Source organism: Lontra canadensis, unplaced genomic scaffold (genome assembly GCF_010015895.1).
Source record: "Lontra canadensis isolate GAN:19392208 unplaced genomic scaffold, GSC_riverotter_1.0 scaffold7, whole genome shotgun sequence".
Taxonomy (NCBI): domain Eukaryota; kingdom Metazoa; phylum Chordata; class Mammalia; order Carnivora; family Mustelidae; genus Lontra; species Lontra canadensis.
Window position 1 is genome coordinate 7,944,992 of NW_022631001.1, and position 21,866 is coordinate 7,966,857.

The 21,866-nt window shown below is 43.5% G+C and overlaps 1 protein-coding gene across 4 annotated transcripts in view; it reads right to left on the reverse strand.

The window, feature by feature from the left end:
• The window catches only part of FAT3 (FAT atypical cadherin 3), a 639,398-nt gene that overhangs the window by 66,245 nt on the left and 551,287 nt on the right, over window positions 1-21,866 (reverse strand). For all 4 annotated transcript variants that reach the window (XM_032852827.1, XM_032852826.1, XM_032852825.1 and 1 more), the window contains 4 exons: window positions 17,683-21,756; window positions 13,834-14,030; window positions 12,691-12,844; window positions 10,223-10,456 (listed from right to left, as the gene is read on the reverse strand). In XM_032852827.1, the coding sequence (XP_032708718.1) occupies window positions 10,223-10,456; window positions 12,691-12,844; window positions 13,834-14,030; window positions 17,683-21,756 (4,659 nt within the window). The remainder of the gene's footprint in view (window positions 1-10,222; window positions 10,457-12,690; window positions 12,845-13,833; window positions 14,031-17,682; window positions 21,757-21,866) is intronic.

Genomic DNA, 21,866 nt, shown 5'->3' on the forward strand with positions numbered 1-21,866 from the left:
CCAGCAGAGTGATACACCAACATGGTGTCCTTCTAAGTAAAGGGCCTATACACCTGCAAAGGCTGCAGTCCCATATAGCCAGCTCCGCTGGTGAGTGACACTACCTTCCATGATACCTCCAAAGCTGCAATTCATCTAGATATAAACCCTCTCAACCATCTATGGCTTGGCACTTTCCTAAGCCCAGGAGAGTCAAGTGATACTGGGTGCTCGCAGAAGGGCTCAGTACTGTTAAATGAGAAGTTTAGAAGGGCAGAAGCTAAAGCTGTCTATTTTCAGAACCACTAGCAAATTACCATAGCTATGATAAACAGAGCTGGAGTAAATGGAAAGCTGGGAATAAGTGAATGAATGAATTAGCTGAGAGAGAGGGAAGACTGGAGCAGTGGGATGAAGAGGCTGTCGGAGTGGGGAGCTTTTTGTAATCTGTGAGACGTTATTTAAGGAGCTCCCCACAGGTGACGGACAACATCACGGGGCCTGTCAAGGAGGCTTCACAGGTGAAATGATAGTGAGTATGCTGATGCAACGCTGATGAGCACAGTCCACTGAGCCTCAACATACCCTGAAGAGGCAGGAAAAGTGGGGGTGTAGGGGGTCCGTGGTGTCTGCACAAAATGCCCAGAAGTAGGTGGAAATTCCCCAGGATACCAGCACTCCTGTAAATCTATACTCTGAATCCCTGCATGCTGGATCAGAACTGACCCATGGAGGAGCTCAGAAGCTCTTACCCAACCTCATGGCACCCAGGAGTGAAGTCCTGTGTGAATGCGTGAGTAAGTGGCAATGAATCACTACCATCAACGGTAGAAATCCAAATTCCCTGACTATAGGGAGTGGTGCTAAAGCCCTTCATTAATATATTCCTTTCTGGAAGGAATTAGCTATCTCATTGGTTTAGATTCCCTGTTTGAAAGAAATTGGATTTTATTTTGTTATTTATTCTTTTTTTTTTTTTTATTTAAAGAGAGAGCATGCCTCCAAGTGGGGGTGGGTAGAGGGGCAAAGGGAGAAGGAGAGAGGGAGGATCTCAAGCAGGCTCTAAGCAGGCTTCATGCACAGGCTCCTGACACAGGGTTTGATCTGATTTCATGTTCCCATGACCCTGAGCTGAAATCAAGGGTTGGATGCTTAACTGACTGAGCCACCCATGCACCCCTGGGAGAAACAGGATTAAAAAAAAAAAAACATAATAATGATAACAACTTATATGTGACAAAGGCAAAGTCTTCTAAACCAGGAAGGCATCACAGTCAAAAAGAGGAAGAAAAGTGCTTACCGAGCCCTCTCTCAGACTTTCTGAATCAGATTTTGGAGATGGAGCACTCAGCTGTTTGTGTTTATTTTTGGCTTTTTATTTTTAGAAACTCCCAAAGGGATTCTAATGCACAGTCAGGGCTGTAACATGTTTTTCTGATTCTTGTGTGTTATTTTTCTTCTGGCATTGGATCCTGGAATTTGGGAGGGAGTAGTTTTTGTAGGGCTCTAACCAACTGAAGGGATCCTAATTTCTTAGGCATTGAGGGTCATTTCATGGTCCCAAATTAAGCCCCGTGTGAGAGAAAGCACTCACATTCTTCCCAAAGGAGACAGAGAGATTAATTTCCAACATCTGAGGCTTCTTCCACGAGGGAGTTGAGGCTCTATGAATGGCAGAAGGAGCCCATATATGCACTAGACATGACATTAGAAGTTATGTTGGAATGTCTCACGTGGTTCACCCAACAACTTGGCAGTTCAGCAGACAGGTATGGGGTATGTATTGGGCGGCTGGTCCATGGCAGGGCTGGTGACACAGAAGGCAGTGTCCCAGCCCTCCAAGAGCTCATGGTCTGGTGGGAAAACAAGGAATTCGTATCTCCCATTTTTTCAGGGAGGAAGTGGGGTTCAAAAGGGCCGGGGAGCTTATTTAAGGCGAGACAGTTAGTAGAGGCTGGAACTGGAATATTTCATCCGGTCTCCTCCCAAAGCCACTGTAGGATGTTGCTTCCCAAAGTGACAGGCAAATGTGACAAGGAGGCAATAGGATGCCACAGTCCACAATCGAGCCACAGAGACTGAAGAAGGTATCCTGATGCTGGTGGGAGCTCAAGAATCAGGGCTTTATGGAGCCATGGAAACCTTTGCTCAGGACCACCCTCTGTAGACCAGATGGCTTAAGAGGAGTGACCTAAACTTTTTGAACCTCAGTTTCTCCATCTGAGGTGAGACTATCAGTGGCTCTTTGGCCATAAGATTACATGTGTCAGCATTTGGGACTCTCTGGAGACAGGCTTTAAGCATAACATTACATTTTTTGATATCCCCAAGAGACAAAGGGTTTCAGCCACAACATGGTCCAGAAATGGCTTATGTCTCCAAGTCTTTAGGGGGATTATTTAATTTTTATGAAAATTTTAATAGTCCCTCAGCCACTTTCAAAGATTTAATACTTTAGAGAATAACAGCGCTTTGGGGAAGAAAAAAAAAACACATTAAATCACTGACCTATGCAGCTTAGAGGTAACAAGCTCTAAGGCATTAGGAAAGACATAGAAAAATGGTATTTAAGAGCATAGAGGCTGAATCAGAATTGAATTCCTCTTGAGTCATCCGACAGAAATTATTAGAATACAAAAAAGAGCCTTGGACTGAGATGTCAGGATACCCTCCTTTTAGATCCCATTCTGCCACTAAGAAAGTCATCTTGGATACGTCTCTTTATCTAGCGGTCTCAGTTTCTTCCTCGGGATTAGAAAGGTTTTGAATGGATTTTGTTTCAGGGCCTTTCCCAGTGTAATATCTCAAGATCTGCTAGGGTCTGATGCCTACGGCCCCAGAGAAAATCCAGGAAACCATGAGAACAGCGACAAGGAGCAGCCAATGCTGTGGTATCACCACTCACCATGCCACACCAAAGCAACAAGTTCTCAGCTTGGCTGAACTACTCCTCCTTGAGGGAGGGCCCTGTTTTTATTGCCACTGCCCTGCGCGACAGACAGTTCTTCTTCCTCCCACACTGGAGCCTGTGGGAGGGTAATGGTAATGGCAGGGATTCTTAAGGATATGTGGACAGAATTCAGAAGGCCCATACACTTGCATTAAAGTGCTCATTCTGTATTGCTCCATGCCAAATTACCTCACAACTTAGCATGAAATAACAAATATTTAGTATCTCACGAGTTCTGTGAGGACAGGCATCCAGGCATGGCTTAGCTGGCTGGCTATGCTCAAGGTTTCTCATTTCCCTGTTGAGTGGGGCTGCACCTTCATCCGAAGGCTCAAATGGAGGTAGGGGTCCACTTTCAAGCTCCCTCATCTAGTTGCCAATAGGGATTCAGTCTTTTGTCATGTGGGCTTTTCACAGACCTGCCTCAATATCATAGCTCTCTTCCCCAAGGTGAGTCATTCAAAGGAAAGAGAGAGAGTGCTATGCACAGAATTGTGTCTCCCTAAAATCCATATGTTAATGTCCTAATCCTGATGTGACTGTATCTGGAGATGGGGCTTTTAGGAGATATTAAGTTAAATGAGGTCATAAGGTTGGGGTCCTGATTTAATAAGATTCGTGGTCTATAAGAAGAGGAAGACAGAGAGAGCTCTTTCTTTCTCTACTGCACACACCAAGGAAAGAACATGTGAGCCTAAGGATGCAGTGAGGTCCTTATAGATTGATGTGAATGACACTCCCTTGAGTTTGTCCCATGAAGATGTAGGAATCTGCTAGCCCAGAGCTCTCAGTGTGCTTTTCTGTCATAGTTCCAGCACCTACTCCACAATACTTTGCTGACAACTTATCTCCTTTCTTAACTTTTCTTCCCAAATTGCTTTTCATGGCTCTTAGTAAGTGGCACATACACAAGGCTAGGATGAGTCAGAAGAGAGAAAAAAACAATGGGAGAGATCCACGTAATGTGGTTTGGTTAGAAAGATCTCTGTTTAAAAACCTTCATGGGTTATTTTTATGAACATTACTCGATAAATAATCCCTGCTCCTTCATAAGGAGCAAATAATAATGCTCCAAGATACGGGGCCAGCCATTCAGTTCCTCTGACAAGATTGGTGCTTAGGAAAACCAAATTCATTCCGGTATCTGCTCCATGAGAGCACAGCACAGGAGCCATGATATCAACTCCCTCATTAAATACTCAGAAAATGAACCCCCAACGTGGACAGCAAGTTTACATTATTATAGTGAATGACAGCACAAAATTAAGAATTCTGAGGGCTGTGGCAATACAAACATTTGGGTCAAAATGGGAAAGTTATGCCATAAGATCATCACTTTTTTCTGTCTCTTTCCTGTACTCTGTTAATATGAGGACCTAACCATTCACTTTAGAGGGAAAGGCATCATTCTGGAGGACTCTGAGAGAGACTTTCTGTTAATTTTTTTTAATTTTCTGTTAATTCATTCCTTAATGTAATGCACCACCTACACAGCCCTCACTGTGGAGGTGGTGCATTTCTTCTCATTTCTTGGTGAATTCCTCTCACTTTTCTTTAAACCCTTGAAGCAAACTCCCTGCTGGTTTTAATTATTATGTGTCATGGTGTGAACCTCTTTGGGTTCATCTTGCTGGGGCCTTTTGTGCCTCCTGGACCTGGATGTCTGTTTCCTTCCCTGGGTTAGTGAAGTTGTTAGCTATTATTTCTTCAAATCAGTTTTCTAGCCCTTTCTCTGTCTCTTCTCCTTCTGAGTCCCCTATAATGCAAATGTTATATGCAACATGCTTGATATTGTCCCAGAGGTCACTTAAACTACCCTCATTCTTTAAAATTCTTTGTTTTTTGCTCTTTAGTTTGGGCGCTTTCTGTTACCCTGTCTTGTAGCTCACCGATTCATTCCTTTGCATCATATAATCTGCTGCTGATTCCCTCTATTTTTCATTTCAGTTACTGTATTTTTCAACTCTGACTGGTTCTCTTTTATATTTTCTATTTCTTTGTTGAAGTTCTCACTCTGTTCTTCCACTCTTCAGTCCAGTGAGGATCTTTTTGACCATTACTTTGAACTCCTTATCGGGTAGATTGCTTATTTCTGGTTCTTTTAATTCTAGGTTTTAAAAATCTTTTTCATTTGGAACATATTCCCTGCCGTGTCATTTTGTCTGGTTCCCAGTGTTCCTTCTCTTCTCTTCTCTCTCTCTCTCTTCTTGTTTTTAAGATTTTATTTATTTGAGAGAGAGAAAACATGAGCAAGGAGGGTGGAGGCAGAGAGAGAGGGAGAAGTAGACTCCCTGCTAAGCAGGGAGCCTGATGTGGGGCTTGATCCTAGGACCCCAAGATCATGACCCGAGCAGAAGGCAGATGATTAACCAACTGAGCCATCCAGCACCCCTCTCTGTGTTTGTTTTTGTGTTAGGTGGATCCACTGTGTCTCCCAGTCTTGAAGGAGTGGCCTTATGTAGGGGGCCCCTGCTGGTGTCCAGAATCAGGTACTACAGGGGTGTCACCTGTGTGGACTGTGTGGCTGGGCTGTGACAGCTGTGGGTACACTGGTGTGGCTAGCTGAGAGGTCCAGCCATGGCTTCTGCTGGTGTGCTGGTGGGCAGGGCTGCTCCCCTTCCACCCCTCCCCCTTTTCTCCTATGCCACGAGAGTCACTTTGGGTGATGGCCATGCTCCTACTTTTTAAATCCCAAAGCCACTACTCTAATTTTGGCCCTTGTGGTCTTTTTCGGTACCCTCCTGGGAGCTTTCCTCATCTTCATTTTAGAGGCTTCTGTCAGATTAGCATTTCCCAAACCTAGAATTGATGAGTTCTTTCCTCAGAAGTACTCAGTGGCTCTTTTCCACTGACTGGTTTAAGTACATATTCCTGGCCTGTTTGAACCACCACAGTTAGGCCCAGATGACTTTTCTCATCTCATTTACTTCTTTCCATCCCGGCTAACATGATACTCTCCCAATTATTGAGTTGGGTCCACATGTTCCAACTTCACAAGCTTATCCTCATGGTTCCTGTCTTCCTAATGCCTTCCTACCCCTGCCTGTTGAAATCTTATTCACTCTGGGAGCTCTGCCTTTCGTTAAAGGTATGTGTGCTCCTGATTCATGTTCTTCATTCCTGCAAATGACCTGAGGCCTGGCACTGCATATTCCTCATCTTGGAGAATCTTGCGTTTCCTTCTGTAGTGTCTTCTGCATAGCTACTCACTAAATTTCTGTTAAATTAAATGGAAAATAATTGTAATGTGTGTTATGAGTCCTCAAGTTTCTCTGAAATCCCTGAAAGATGTTCCAAACCTTGCAGGAAATAGTAAGAAAGAAGTAAGTGAGTTGCTTATTAGAACATTTCTTTGTTTTATGTCCCCGGTCCATAAGAGGAAAAATATGTCTTCTTGCATCTCAAATATGTTGGAAATTGTCCTCTCCATAAATCATGAGCTATAGCATATTTTGTAGAGCATGTTTACATTTTATTTTCATGTAACTTTGCCTAAAATGGTCATAGACTTTAGCTCTGATATTCATCACTGCATGTTTCCTTTGCTAGCTTAGAAAACCCTCAAAATTAGGAAGCTGGACACAAATCCTATCTATATGAGATAGACTAAATAGTGAGATATTAATCCCAAAGAGGTAGTACAACAAAAGGTCCCCTAATCTTTACTCAAAGGATCACATTTTTAAGCATGTTAGGTCATAAAGTCATGCCATTAGTTTATGGGATGAGGATATTTCCGTTTCACAGGAAGACTAAGGCTTTGATGTTAAAATCTAGACAGTTGCCATACTATTTCTTAGAGCTCATAAAATGGGTGTTGAATTTATCTTGTTCTCCTCTGTTTTGATTTTGTTCCTAACGTAGGCAATTATTCTAACATTAGTCTGGTTGTATTATGAATAATGAATTCAGCATAGGAAAGAGGTGTTTGGCTAAAAGTAGTAATATTTTTTCAAATTAGAAAATCAGGCTATGAAAGTTTAGCAAGTCTATATAAGAGCTTTGAATTCATGAAGTTATAGAATCAGATTTCAGAGGAATATACCCTTGTCTTTTCTCTGTAATTTACAGTGACTTAGTATATGCTGTAGCTAAATGGTGATGAAGTAATTTACAACTTCAGGTAAAAGAATGAACAAAAGAAGTTTCATGAACCAAACAGTCCCATCATCTACACAGATGGAGCCAATGTTCTTTCCTCGGACCAAAAACCAATTGGGGCGAATCTCAAGGGAATGGGCAACTGGGATGTTTTGTTTCATGAAAAAAGCCAATCTCAGAAAATGATAAACTATGTAATTCCTTTTAAATAATGTTTTTGAAATAATAAAATTATATGTATGGAGATTAGTGGTTGCTGGGGGGTTAGAGATTGGGAAGGAAGCACCAGGAGGAGGTTGGTGTGGTGATCAAGGGGTGACAGGGAGGAACCCTGTGATGGTGGTTACATGAAGCCACACAAGTGATAAAATTGTATAGAACTACACACTCACACACACACACGCACACACCAAATCAGATAGTGTACTACATTACACAAGATGTCCTCACTGGGGGAAAGTGCTGGGTGAAAGGAACATGTGACTTTCTGTACATTTTTTTTTTTTTTTGGCAATGACCTGTGAACTTCTTACAATTTCAAAATAAAGGTTGTTTTTATTTTTTTAAATCAGCAATTTTCTTGTCCCAAAGAGGCCCAGACGGTAAGGCAGTAACATAAATTAATTTTTAATTAATTAATTAATTTATAAATGATTAATTATAATTAATGGTAATAATTAACATTAATAGAAGTGGCTGGAAATAGAGTGGGTGAGTGACGGCTCCTGCTTCTCCTATAGCTCCTGCCACTGTGGAGCTGTGTACCTGAAGTCTTCTGAGGGCTGTTGCTATTTTGATAATATGCCAGAAACTGGAATTTTGAATAAAAATCTCGTGACGTTGATTGACAACGGAGTCAAACTTTTTAGAACACTATTAAGCCAAACTAAAGACAAGAGAGGGCTGGATTCAGTCTCATGATGAATGTGCAAACTCAGCTTTGGCTCAGAGGTTCAACTTTGCCCCGAGATGAACTGTCCACTGGATGAGCTGGTGATCTCAGTACGCAGCTCAGGCTCCTCTGTGGTCCGTCATGACAGATGAGAAAGGAAGTGTTCTGATTGGGTTGCTAAAGAAAATGGCCGAGGCCACACCAGTCACTGATACCCAGGGACTCAGAGGAGATTGGCTTGATGAGAGCTGAGACTGATGCCTCCGTTGTTGGAATCCCCCTGCAGGCTCTGGCCAGGACCGGCACACCCACTTCCTCAGCCTGGTGCCTGAGACATGGTAAGGTGCCTAGTCTGCATTTTCATGTGTTCATTTGTTCATCTTAGCTGTCTCAGTTCTTTTATTTTTTTTATAGCTCAATGAGTTGTACGAAAACTGAGAAATAGAAACCAGGTTGCTATGCTAGAATTTTTCTGAGACAGACACAACGGCTGGGGAAAGTTTATCATATGAGCAGCACTTACAACCTCAGGGTCTACCTGAAGAGCTGAACGTGAGCCTTTGGCTAATGAGTGCAAATGAACAAGGCAGGTGCTGATGAGATCATTATTCTGGTTTTGGTCCTTTCAAGGCTTTATCATCTCTTCCCAGCTAAAGGCCTAGAGTCTAGTCATCCCTTCTGCCCCAACTCCCAACCCGGATGGCTGACTCAGAAGAAGTAAAAAGGAGGATGGAGCTAACTGTATGTTCTTCACTACAAGCCACATCTGGGAGCCTGTAACATCCCCCACTGTCCACTGATCATGCTACCCTCTGCACTAATCAGTCTCCTTCTGTCTTCAATCTCTGGGAGACAGAGCTGACCCAACTCCTTCATGAAGGAAATGGGTAGAAAAATGTCAATTTTTAAAAATTAGGATTTTAATATAACTTAATTGAAAAAATCAATCTTAACATTTCATCTATGGCTCAACTACACATTCTCAAATTTAAATTATTAAAAGATTTATTTGCATAATTTCCACTTATGTTTTCCCCCCAGAAGTCTCCTCCTACAAGTCCAGAGAATGTTTTCTAATGTTACTTTAAAAAAGAGTATTTGTACAAGACAGCGGTGGAGCAAGGTGAGGGACATACATGAACCTGGGTGCTTGGGGCCTTGTTTTGGAAGGAACTTGAAATACAGTTACAAAGAGAAAAAAAAGAGTATCTGTAGGTACTCCATAATTATAAATCACAAACGAGTCTTTTACTGCTCACCATTTTTTACCAAGCTTAACATAATATGCAGACTTTTAAAGGGTTGGTTCTTAGCCTGGAAAATTATGTTAATGAGATAAGAGCAATAATTTGAAGTAGCCACTAATTTCTTAAAGGGGAAATATGCAGAGACCCCGGGTTCTATGCTTGTTTTCAACTAATTATCATGTATTTACTTTTCCATTAGTCCAATAATTTTTCATTCAATTCAGAATTAAGTAATAAGACACTGAATTCTATAAAGGTCTGTTTAGCATAGCAGACACACCCCATCATTCTCTTGTCCTCTGATTTACAGCTCTTAAAATGCACACGCAAGAGGCTCTCTATATGCCCTTTTGTATTTACACTCCATCATGCAGTCACCTCGATAACTTATGCATTCTCCAAAGGACTACCTAGCAATTAACTCCAGTCTTCTCTAACTCACCATCTCATTATGCAAAGTGGATTTGAAACACAAACTTTATTAGCAACTTTCACTTCAAATTCCTTCTTACTTCCACCACCCTCGCTCTGCCTAGTAACGTCAGGGTCTATGTGACCAAAAGACTACTGGAAAGCGGCAGTTAAAAAAAATTGACATTGGACCAGCAGCCCATTTAGTAATTGTTCTTTGCACTATGGGGCTCTCCCATAAATCGAGATTGTCATATGTCAGCTGAAGCATGTGAGGCAATTCTTTATAGAAATGGAAATGAATTCTCCTGGCCACACGACACAGCATTTTAACTGTGTTCAGGAGGAATGGGCAAATAAGAAAGCTATTATTTTTATTCTAAAGGTTAAAAAAGCAAACAAATCCCAAACTCTTTGTTAAAAGGCAAGGAAATTCAAAGCATCACTTCTTTTGATGCTGGAAAATGGGGAGGACACCTTGCAGAGTTCTTGCACACACGTGAAGTGTATCAGCAGAAGAGCTGACACGTGGTCATTGGTTTAATGCCAAGGAACCCAGGTGGGCTGGTGATACCAAAGGAAAGGTGAAGATATGCCAAGTGCATGAAACATGGAGGCATTCCATCAATGCAACTGACTTACCAACGTCAGGATCCATAGCTTGAACTCTGGTCAACAGAGCCTTGGTGGCTGTGTTCTCATAGACACAGGCATTGTAGTGGTCGGAAGAAAACACAGGTGGGTTATCATTCACGTCCTCCAGGATCAGGTGGATGTCGGACTGGCAGAACCTACCACCTCCGTCAGTGGCCCTGGCAATCAGGCTGTACATGGGGACCCTTTCCCGGTCCAAGAGAGCCAAGGTTTTTAACTCACCTGTGAAAATAAATGGCCTGGCTTTTCAAAAAACCCTCTTTCTTTGAAGAACAGAGAACCAAGTTTATAAAGAATCCCCAACACAGGAAGGAGCAATGACATTTGGCCCAAGTGTCTCATACTTCGAAAGACAGAGCAAATTCAATGTTAAGCACCAGGGAAACATTTATGGGATTCTCGAGGCAACAACAAATCAACTGTGTGGCCTTTAAATTAATTAATCCCATTGTGAAACCTCTGGTATCAGGATTTCCTTCTTTTGGCTACCTTGGAAGGCTCCATGCCCCTGGAAACCTCTGAAGACATGCTCTGGGAACCAGCTACGCATGTCTCTAGATTTCTGCTCGATTTTCAGAAAAAGCATAGAGAATGGACGAGCATCCTTAGTTCTCCGTGGTCAGGCATGTCAATAATCCACAGACCCAGAAGGGGCTGGGTCTCTGCTTCCAGAGACTCAATATCTTTTTACTCCATCTTTTAGAGGAAAACAATCAAAGCAGAAAGAAGCTGGTTTTAGCAGAAAAAGGTCTGGAAGGAATTCTGTCGTGTCGGGGTAAACCTGACTTGCCAGGATATAGAAGGGCCTGTGGCTGTTGGGGGAGGATTCTTGCTGGAGGAATATTTGCAGAGTGTGGAAGGGTAGGTAAGTCATGTCTGTACTTTATCCACTGGATCATCTGTGCTCATGCTGGGCGTCAGTCCCTGTGGAGACTCGAGGTGGTTGTTTAAATTTCAACGGACAATGGCAACGAGCAGAGACAGACCCGAATAAACACGAGCTGGTGAAAAGTATGACTCCTGAAGTATAATTATTGTTAAATACAATTAGTAGACCTTCTTCCAACCAAGCCATCTAGGCTTATAAAACATTTCCTTCTGTGGCCTCCTTGCTGCAGCCTGTTCTCAAACACAGTTTGGACTATTTCCTTCTCCTGCTCAGAAACCTCCCGGGGTTTTTCAGTGGGGCCTTAGGGACCCTCCACGATTGGCCTGCAGTTCTTCCGCCCATCACCAGCCATTCCACAACTCTTCTTGCCAGGGACAATGTCACAAGCAGCCCTCCCTGGCTGTGCTGTGCTCTCTGTTCCTGCCGCCCCCACGGCCTGCAGGAACCTGCTTTTGTTTCTAGAATCCTGCCTCGGTTCAGATGCTAGCTCTTCTTTAAAACAGTTTCCTCTTCCCCCTTATGAGAATATCAGCCCCTTTTTTCCTCTGTGCCCAGATATAACTCCCCTGATACCATTCTAGGATACTCATTTCATTCTGCCTATTATTATTATCATTATTATTATTATTACTGGCTTACTGGTCTGTCTGTCCCACTGGCTTACGATATCCCATGGACATGGCTGGTTTTGCAGCCTACCACAGATATCCCATCAAGTGCTTTTATATCTACTAGTTACTCAATGAATGTTAGCTATTTAATAAATAATTGCTAGGTCTATGTAGCCAAGCAGTATATTTCCGTATAGCTAAGTGCTTCCAAGTAGGACCCAGCTGACACGGAGAGGAACAGGGAGAAGCCATCATCTTTGGAGACTCAATAGTTAGTTATTATTCATCAGGGCCAAACACAACATTGGAAATATGCAAATTATTCAGTCTTTACACTTCATTTAAAAATTGCCATTGGATGAGCCATCCAGTATACAGCACTGAAATTACATACCTCCATTAAGAAATGTCTTTTCCATTAGCTCTGGCCCTCAATGTGGGCATCTGCCGTTAACATACCCAACCTTTGACCTTATAAATTTTGCCTGAATATCAAGGCTAATCTGAGGGCTCATAGCTTTGGAGAAACTAGGCAGGAATATTTAACCAAAAACCAGACAAGTGTACTAATAAGCATTGGGAACGGACCCAAAAGGGATTTCAAGAGAGAAAAACTCTTCCTTCCTATGCACTGCTGTCTGGTTTGCAACTTATATTGTGATGTAACTCTATATTCTTCACAGAGCAGATGCCTAAGTCACAGATATGAAAAACAGGAGAACCAAATAGACACATCTGATTACTTGATGCTAATAAATGCAAGAAAAGTCAGGACAAATTTTATAGGCCAAATACATCTTCAGACACCAAGTGTGACTAGCATTTTTTAGGGTCCTAGAGAGCAAAGGCATCAGTTCTTGTATGCTAACTACCCACTAGTGATGAGACTACATGAGAGTTCAACTTTTCTCACGGATTAGCAATAGCATTTCCCCAAGGAATACATTTCACCTTACCACTTTCTGGATCTAGAAAAAATTCATCATTTCCAGATCCATAGAGTGAGTATTGTATATCTCCATTGGACCCAATGTCGGCATCCTTGGCACTGACTTTCAGGATAATTTTATTTGACGGAATGTCTTCAGGAAATAATGCTGTATATGCAACCTGCCAAAGTAAAGAAAGGTAATGAAGTCATTAGTATTTGTGAGGCGATAGCCATCTTTCACATTATAAATGATTTCTTTAAAAATGCATTCATATAATTTAGCTCTGGCTATTTCTCCCTTCACTACAGAGCTATCTTACAATATATGATGAAATGCGCTATGTCTTTTGCCCTGCCCCAAGCCCCGGCCAATCTCATTCATTCGACAAATACTGATTGAGTCCCTCCATGTGCTAGGTACTATTTAGATGCTAGGACTACAAGGGTGAAGAAAGCAGACAAAGGTCCCGCCACGTGTTGATCACGATCCCCTTTTCTGTTAAGCACCAGGGACTCTTTGGGACCCTTCCACTCTTTAAAGAGTGCCACGTCTGGCATTCGTATGATAGAGTCAATCTATTTGCAACAGTTTTCTAAGCTATAGACTACCAATATTGTCTCTTGGTCCACATAGTCAGGCAAAGGTAAATTAACAGTGATTTAATTTCAGTAAGGAAGAAAATAAAATTTGCTACTGGTACCTTGCACTGGCTGTCATGTTTTGTATTGTGATGGACAAGCTATTTCGTGAGTTGCCTGAAGACCTGGGTTCATTACCAATATTGCCACTAACCAGCTGTGCAAACTTACTAGAAAAAAAATTTCTGCTTTTGAGTGGTCCATTTTTCTTTTATAGAATCAGTGATTTAGACCTAAGTCCTTACTTATGTCATTAGGTCGCTTATGATTCCTTAAACACTATTTAATTTTAAGGCTTATGGTTTTTTGGTTTTTTTTTTTTTGGGGAGGGTGGGCAAAATTAGGTATCTGAACTTCCCACCTATGCCTTTTCCTACTCTCTGGCATCCAAGTGGAGCTCACTGATTTAAGGAGAGAAGCGCAGAAAGGAGCCTGACCCTAAGGAGAAAAATGAAATGGGCTCTGATTTAATTTTAGAAGGACAGAGTAAAAAGCAGCAATATATACAAGACATTTGCGCATATCTCACCTGATCACACACTGGGCTGTTGTCATTCACATCACTGACGGTCACTTCCACCATGGCCTGGGTGACAAAAAGCCCGTCGGTGGCAGTGATATTGAGGAAGTAAATGTCTTGTTCTTCTCTGTCTAAAGGTCTCTTCACATAGACCTTCCATTCACTCTGCACCAGGCCCAGGGCAAACCTTCCTCGGGGGTTCCCTCCTACAGTGAAAAAAGCATTTTTGAAGATGTGCAATGAAAAGCTTTGATCTACGCCTCCACTGAGAGGCCCGTGTGGGGTCATCCAGCTGGTCTGCTGATTGTATCATTTACAAAACTGAAAAAAAAAATGACAGTCACTTCCTTCTGATTCTCTTGCAACAAAGCACGGTATTTATATGCTTCGCTTGTAAGGAACGTCAAACAATAACTTTCCAAGAGAATAGAATGCACTAGAGAAGCTGGAGATGATCTCTTGTTTAGTCCCCCTGAAGGACAATCAAATTCAAACTGCAAACAATCAATCCTCTTCCTGGGATGATACAATTGTCTTTCCACTTTGTCTCAAGAGAGGATGTGATACACTATAGCTCTTGTTACCAAGACAATTTCATTAGCTGGTGATTATGCAATCAAGGGAAGGCAGTCAGTTCTATTAAGGAATCCTTTAATGAAAGCTCTCTCATACAGCTTCGTGCATCTTACCAGCATGGGTGTTTGGGGGAACAAAGTTTGCACGACAGAGGAAGACCCATCAGTATTAAACGGCCCTAACCAGGGGTCACGGAACAAGCGGTTCAAAGATAAACGCTGCAATTAGATGAAATTTATCAGAGTGAAGCTGGTGATCGCAGAAGAAAAGGAGAAGAGATGCAATAGAACAGCTTTTTATGATATGAAACCACCGACAGTGGTCCCAGCAATATGACTTCCCCACAACATTACGTTACCTGGAGACAAAAAGCTGCGTGGACAAGAGGGGAAGAGGAGAGAAGACAGCTGCTTTGACCTTCTAATGTTAAAGAGGCAAACAGTGTCACTCACATCATGGAGGAAGACTGGACAAGACAACTGGCAAGAAGCCCGAAAGCCAGTTAGATCATCACTATTTTCGTTGGGCATTTAACAAGTATCTATCACCTGCTCCAGTCCAGGCACTGTTCTGGGCAGTACAGCTAAAGCGGCGGACAAAACTGACACAAATCCCCGCTCCTGAGTTGGAGCGCACATTCTAGTTGGGAAAGACCGACCCTAAACAAATAAATAAGGAAAGCATATTGCTTCCTGGCTGAGCGGAGCCATCTCAGCTTCTCACAGTGAATCTGTCAAAGAGCAGAGGGCCAAGACTCGGGTCTTGCCAGAGGGACCGAGGGGGAAGTACAGGAAATTTAGTGCCCGGCTGCACTTCTCACTGCTCAGGTGTGGGGCGGTGTCAGTCCAGGGGCCTCCGCCGTGAACCATATTGGGGGTAGACGGTACAGAAATGATGAGGGCCGTACATTCCTCTAGGGCAATGGCTCTCAGCTGGAAGACCCCCCACTGGGACATCTGTCAACATCTGGAGATATTTTTGAATGTCACAATAGCATCCCCCGGCGGGTGGGGATGGGGCTAACTGGAGTCTCTTGGGCAGAGGTCGGAGACGCTGCCAGGCATCCATCCTACAATGCACAGAGCGGCCACCTACAACAAAGACTCATCCAGTCCCAAATGTCAATAGCGTTGAGGTTGAAAAACCGGCTCTGGCGAGGCTCAGGGTCCTCCCTGGGATATCAATTTCCTCCACCACTGGCTAGGATTCAATTATGCCTCAGTTGAATATTACTTTAGCATGCACAAATTTAACCTCTCTCTTAAATGTTTTCAGTGCAGGCCCACATCTTTTGTTAAATAAAATGATTAATGGTCCTTTGTTAAACTGCGGCAGCATAGCCAAGTTGTGTTATATCAAGAGCAAAAGTTAAATCTAATTAAAATCGGTTGGTGGTTGGCAGGGCTAATAGTAACAGTAGCTTTAAGCTACTCTGTTCTTATTACTTTGGTAGGGTTGATGGGAGGGTCCCTTTAAATCATCCATTGACAATTCAGAGACGAAGGATATATAATTAAAGCTGAACATTCAGCAAGCCTTTCCAATAGGAAAGTATCTCTCGGAAGCTCTAAAAAGCTTTTTGTCTGAAACTGAATGCCAATAAATGCAAGTGAGTCTTTGCTCACTTTTCTGCCCTTGCCACTTCGGCTCCTGTCTTTTCTGCAGAAATATACATTTTAATGAAAAAAAGGGAAGGCATCAGATAATGCACAAAAGCAAACAGAGTTTAAACAAAAAGCACCGTCAGGAAAACAGTTCCAGGAAGAAACAGGAGAGGAGCAACGCGGAAGAGTGGCTCTCCCAAGCACTGACACATGCTCTCCCGTGGATCTTATTCTGCAGTGATTAATTAACTTTCCCACTAACGTACTTAAGCAGATTCTGTGTCCTGAGGGCATTCTAATTAATTCATTTTTCACTTTGAATAATGTAGTTTTTCTAAAGGGAAGCCACCTGACTACAAGTATTGATGGATTCTTTAAAATCTTTTGGCACTTTGCTTATGTTCTGCCTTTGAATGTCACAACATCAAAATACTACCTTTAAAACCCTTCAGTTGGTTTTAGGAAGACTACTCCTGTCCCACCAACCTTCCCACTTGCAGTTTCAAGCCAGTCACCCCCAGGAAGCTACCCCGGATGAGTGACACCGACATGAAATCCTCTCTCCCTCAGCAACAGTGACATTTTTTTGGTCCACTCTGGGTGACTTCTTTGATCTAGTTTGGCTTTTCCACTGAACTGCTACTTATCAGGAAAGACAAAAAAGGGATCCAAGAAAACTGAGTTATCAGGAGAAATACCCTTTGATTTAGAGTTATAACTTAAGATTTTTAGTAAAAGGTCAAACCACGCCCTTTAATTGGTACAGGTATGTACGTGTGCAGGCATAGGAATTTTCAGCACTGGGAGAAACTTGTAAGTCAAGCTTACTGGGATCAGCTAGTTATTTATTTATTTTAGAATTTTTTTTTTCAAGATTTTATTTATTTATTTGAGAGAGGATGGTGGGGGGGGGGCAGGTGCAGAGGAAGAGGGAGAAGCAGATTCCCACTGAGCAGGGAGCCTGATGCAGGGCTCGATCCCAAGACCCCGAGATCATGACCTGAGCTGAAGGCAGTTGGTTAACCAACTGAGCCACCCAGGACCCCCAGCTATTTATTTTTCTTACCAATACAAGAAGTAGGATTAGAGTTAAAAATACATGTGCCCCACCCCAAAGCTGTTATTTTCATTTCTTCAGTTGAGATAATTGGCCGGACTCCTTCCTTCCTTCCTTCCTTTCACACACACACACACACACACACACACACACACACACACACACACACACAGGGATAGGGAGAGAAGAGCACAAGCAGGGGGGCATGGCAGGCAAAGGCAAAGGAGAAGCGGGCTCCCCAGTAAGCAGGGAGCCCAATGCGGGGCTCCATCCCAGGACCTTGGATTATGACCTGAGCAGAAGGCAGCCACTTAACTGAGCCACCTAGGCGCCCTGGCTGGACTCCTTTTTAAATGATAACAACAGCTCAAGGACTGGGTACCAATCTGGGTAATGTGTCATAGGTGAAGGAATGAACTCCAAACTAAGTCTCAGTCAGCAACAACCAACAACTGAAAAACCCTGCCCACTCGGAGATCTTTTACTCAGCCCCAGAAAGGTTTTATTACTCTCAACCCCCATCTCATCTCCCTTCTTCTCTCCGACTCTCACCTCCTGCCACTTCCCACCTTTCTTGGGAGAACAGAGTACACAGATGAAAGCCAAGTGTGGCTGACTTACCCGTAATATGGTAGCTCACTTGGCGATTAATGTCGGAAGTGTCTCTGTCCCAAGTGCTGAGGACGGCTACCACCTCACCAGGAGGGTCACTCTCCTTCACATTCCCTCGGTACACCTCGTGGGCAAAGACTGGAGCATTGTCATTTATATCCGTCACCCTGACAGAGACCAAAGCCGTGGACGAAAGAGAGAAGGCCTCTCCGAGGTCAGAGGCCACCACAGAGAAGGTGAAGGTGGGATCTGTCTCGTGATCCAGGTCCTTTAAGGTACTGATCCAGCCTGTATTGCTGTCAATGTTGAAGGCTTCCATGATCTTTTCAGGCTGGGAATCCGAGTGCAGGGAGTAAGTGACCTGCCCGTTGGCTCCCCAGTCCGCGTCGATGGCTCTCACCTGTGTGAGTCTGGTGCCCACAGGCATCCCTTCCATTATGATCGTCTCGTAACTGGAAGTTTCAAAGACTGGCTTGTTGTCATTCAAGTCCAGTACCTTGATATCTACATCCACAGTAAACACAATGTCTACCTTGTCCAGGGGTATGGTGGCTGCTACTTTAAAGTGGAATACTGGGCTGACTTCATGATCGAGGCGTTTGTCAACCTTGATCGTGCCTGTTTCCTGCTCTATGATGAAGACACCCCCTTTGTTATTTTCTGGCCGTTCCCCATTAACTGTGCTGAACCTGACATTCTGACTGGGCAAAATCCTCAGGGTGTCCACCGTGCTCCCAATGGCTGTATCTTCTGAAACAGTGAAAGAATACTGAGACTGGGTGAAAGAAGGCAAGGACATTTCAGGGGGCAGGACATGAATATAGACAGGGATAAGGGAGTGCTTTACTGGAATGCCGCCGTCTACTGCTTTGACAAAGAATGACAGCACTGTGCTTTTCAGCTGGTTAAAATTGCCCTTAGTGACCATCCAGCCATTGTCAGGATCGATTTCTAGGAGGTCAGCCACTGAGACCGAGGCCTCGCTATATAGAGAATAAGTAATCCTTGAATTTGCTCCATCATCTGGATCCATGGCTTGAACTTGAGTGACCAAGTGGCCTCTTCCAACGTCTGCCCTGACACTGGCTCTGTATTCCAACGTCGTGAACTGGGGAGCGTTGTCATTCTCATCCACAACGATCACTCTCACGGTGCAAAAGGTTGTCCTCCCTCCGCCATCGAGGGCCCTCAAAAAAATACTAATGTCTCCCTCCAGAGGGTTTTCCCGGTCAAGCCTTTCTGTTGTGATGACTTGTCCATTGCTGTCTATGAGGAATCGATCCTTGGCAAAGTCATTGATGATGGCATAGCTGATCTGCCCATATGGCCCAGGATCCCCATCTGTGGCTCGAACGTGAATGACCTTTGTCCCAGCGGCTGCATTCTCTCTCACCTCAGCTACGTAGGTGCTTTGGGAAAAGGTAGGGCTGTACAGGTTAGCCCCGAGTACCCTGATGTGCACCTGTGCAGTGCTAGTGAACAACCCATCAGAGACTGACACATTGAGACTGTACAGGGGCTCCATCCGCTGTTTCCGGTGGTTGGACAGGGTGATGATGCCACTCTTGCTGTCCATGAGAAAGCTGGTCCGGTCATTCCCAGATAAAATGCTATATTCCAAGCGGTCAAAATCAGAGCTGTCTGCATCAGAGGCTTGAACGCAGGTTACAAAATGGCCCCGAGGGGCTAATTCACTCACATATGATTCATAAATGAGCTGATTAAAAACGGGAGGGTTGTCATTTATGTCTGAGATATAGATATGAACCAAGACCTCGCTGCTCAGTGATGGGAAGCCGTTATCTGTGGCTCTGACTTTCAAAATGCAGTGTTGCACTGACTCATGGTCCAGCATCCGCGCCGTCAGGATCAAGCCACTTGTGCTGTCTATGTGAAAATAATCTGTGCTGTTGTAAGTATCCTGGACGATCTGGTAATGTACCAATTTATTGTTATCTGAGTCTGCATCAGTAGAGACAACTTGCAAAACAGGTGTCCCAATGAGAGAGGATTCTGATAATGTTGTATTGTATGTGGGTTGATCGAAAATAGGGGGGTTGTCATTTACATCATTAACCAGTAAGTCAACAGTGACTTCAGCCCTGGCACCAGTAAGAGCATCACTGGCTCTTACTGTCAACTTGTAAACAGAGGTGATTTCATAATCCAAAGGGCTAACCACTTTCAGGACCCCAGTGTCAAAATCAATGTTAAACTGTTTATAAAGATCCCCATCAATAATGATGTATATGATACCTTGGCCTTCTGGACTGGTGGCATTGATGCTTAGAATGGGGGTATCCATTCTAATGTCTTCATTGACCGATGCTGTATAAAAGGGCTTATCAAACACGGGCATTGCTTTGTTGACAATTGTGATGGGAAGTTCTACAGAGGTGGATAAAGAGGGTTTTCCACCATCTTTGGCTAGGATGGTGACTTCATACTCAATATTGGACAAGTCAGAGTTGAATGCTTCTTTTAAAATAACGTTCCCTGAATTAGGGTTAATCTCAAAGTGGCCATAGTCATCCTGTAGTACATAGGTCACTTCTCCATTTGCACCTTTATCTTTGTCAATGGCTGTCACCTGGTAAATTAGAGTCCCGGGCTCAGCATCAACTTGCACAGCAGCATAGTAAGGGAGACCCACAAAGACTGGAGAATTGTCATTGATGTCTTCAATGTTAACCCTGACCACCACTCTAGCCACACGCAGATGGTCCAGCTCTCGGCTGGCTTCCACCACCAGCTCGTATAACTCTTGTTCTTCACGGTCAAAGGGGACTCCAGTGGTCTGAATGACCCCTGAGGTAGATTTTATCTTGAACTTATTTCCTGGGTTTAAGATGCTGTATTTTAACGGCTCATTAAGGCGATTTCCAATGGCATTGACAATAGCAACTTTGGTTATGTTAGTGTTGTTCTCTGAAATTGAGGTCGAGTAAAAGCTTTGTGTAAAGTGGAGGCCGCTATCCATGGCTTCTTTAACCAGGATGGTGACCATGGATGTACTGTAGAACTTTCCATCGGACACTTTAGCTATCAACATGTAGTGATCTTTGGAGAGGCTGTTGTTTTTTATGGTGAGCACTCCACTATTTGAGTCAATCAAGAAATGATCAAAGCTACCTTCCATTAGGCTATATGTCAGTTCCGGGGGCACCTCGGAGTCAGGATCCGTGGCACTAACTTTCAGAACCTCCACTCCAACGTAGGTGGGTAGAAGTAAGACAGTCTCAAACACAGCCTGGGTGAAAACAGGTGGGTTATCATTCACATCCGTTACCTCTATGTTGACTTCAACAGGACTCTCTGCCGTCAGCTGGGGGCTGCCACTATCTCTCACGTGGACATGGAAATGGAAATGGGCAATAGTTTCATGGTCCAGGTTGGCAATTGTTCTGATTGCACCTGTACTGGAGTCCACTGTAAAGAACTTCTTGGCCGTGGACTCCACAATCTGATACACCAGCAGAGCATTCCGGTTGCTGTCGGCATCAGTGGCTCGAATCACCAGTGGGCTATTATCCGAGCTCCTGACAATGCTATTGACTGGGGCAGCTTCACTCAGACTGCCTGAATATTGAGAAAAGAGAAAAACTGGGGCATTATCATTTTCATCAACGATCTGAATATTGACTGTGGCATTGGAAGCCATGCCTGCCATGTTAGTGGCCTGAACGATGAGCTGGTAGGAGGAAGTACGCTCGTAATCCAGTGCCTTCCGGGTGGTGATGACTCCAGAATATGGATTTATGGTAAAGATCCCATCAACGTTTCCATCTTTGACTTCATAAATGAGGGTAGATTGACTGATGGCAGCGATTAGAATGACTGATGTTCCAATATCAACATTTTCATTTACTTCTGCTTGGTAGTCTTTGTGAGTGAACTTGGGGTGAGAATTATCAGACATGGTAACAGAAATGCGCACAATTGCAGTGGCAGACATTGGCGGGGAACCCTGGTCTGTGACTTTGACCGACAGGACAAACTGACCCGTTGTTGTCATGTCTGGTTCTTTGGAAACGGTGATGATGCCCAGGACTGGTTCGATCTTAAATGTGTTCCCAGTGTTCCCTAAAATACAGAGATAAATGGAGAAACAAGTCACACATCATGTTTTGAAGATTAATTTTTCATCTAAAGGATACTTTGCAGCAACATAGCAAGTCGAAAGCAATTATTTG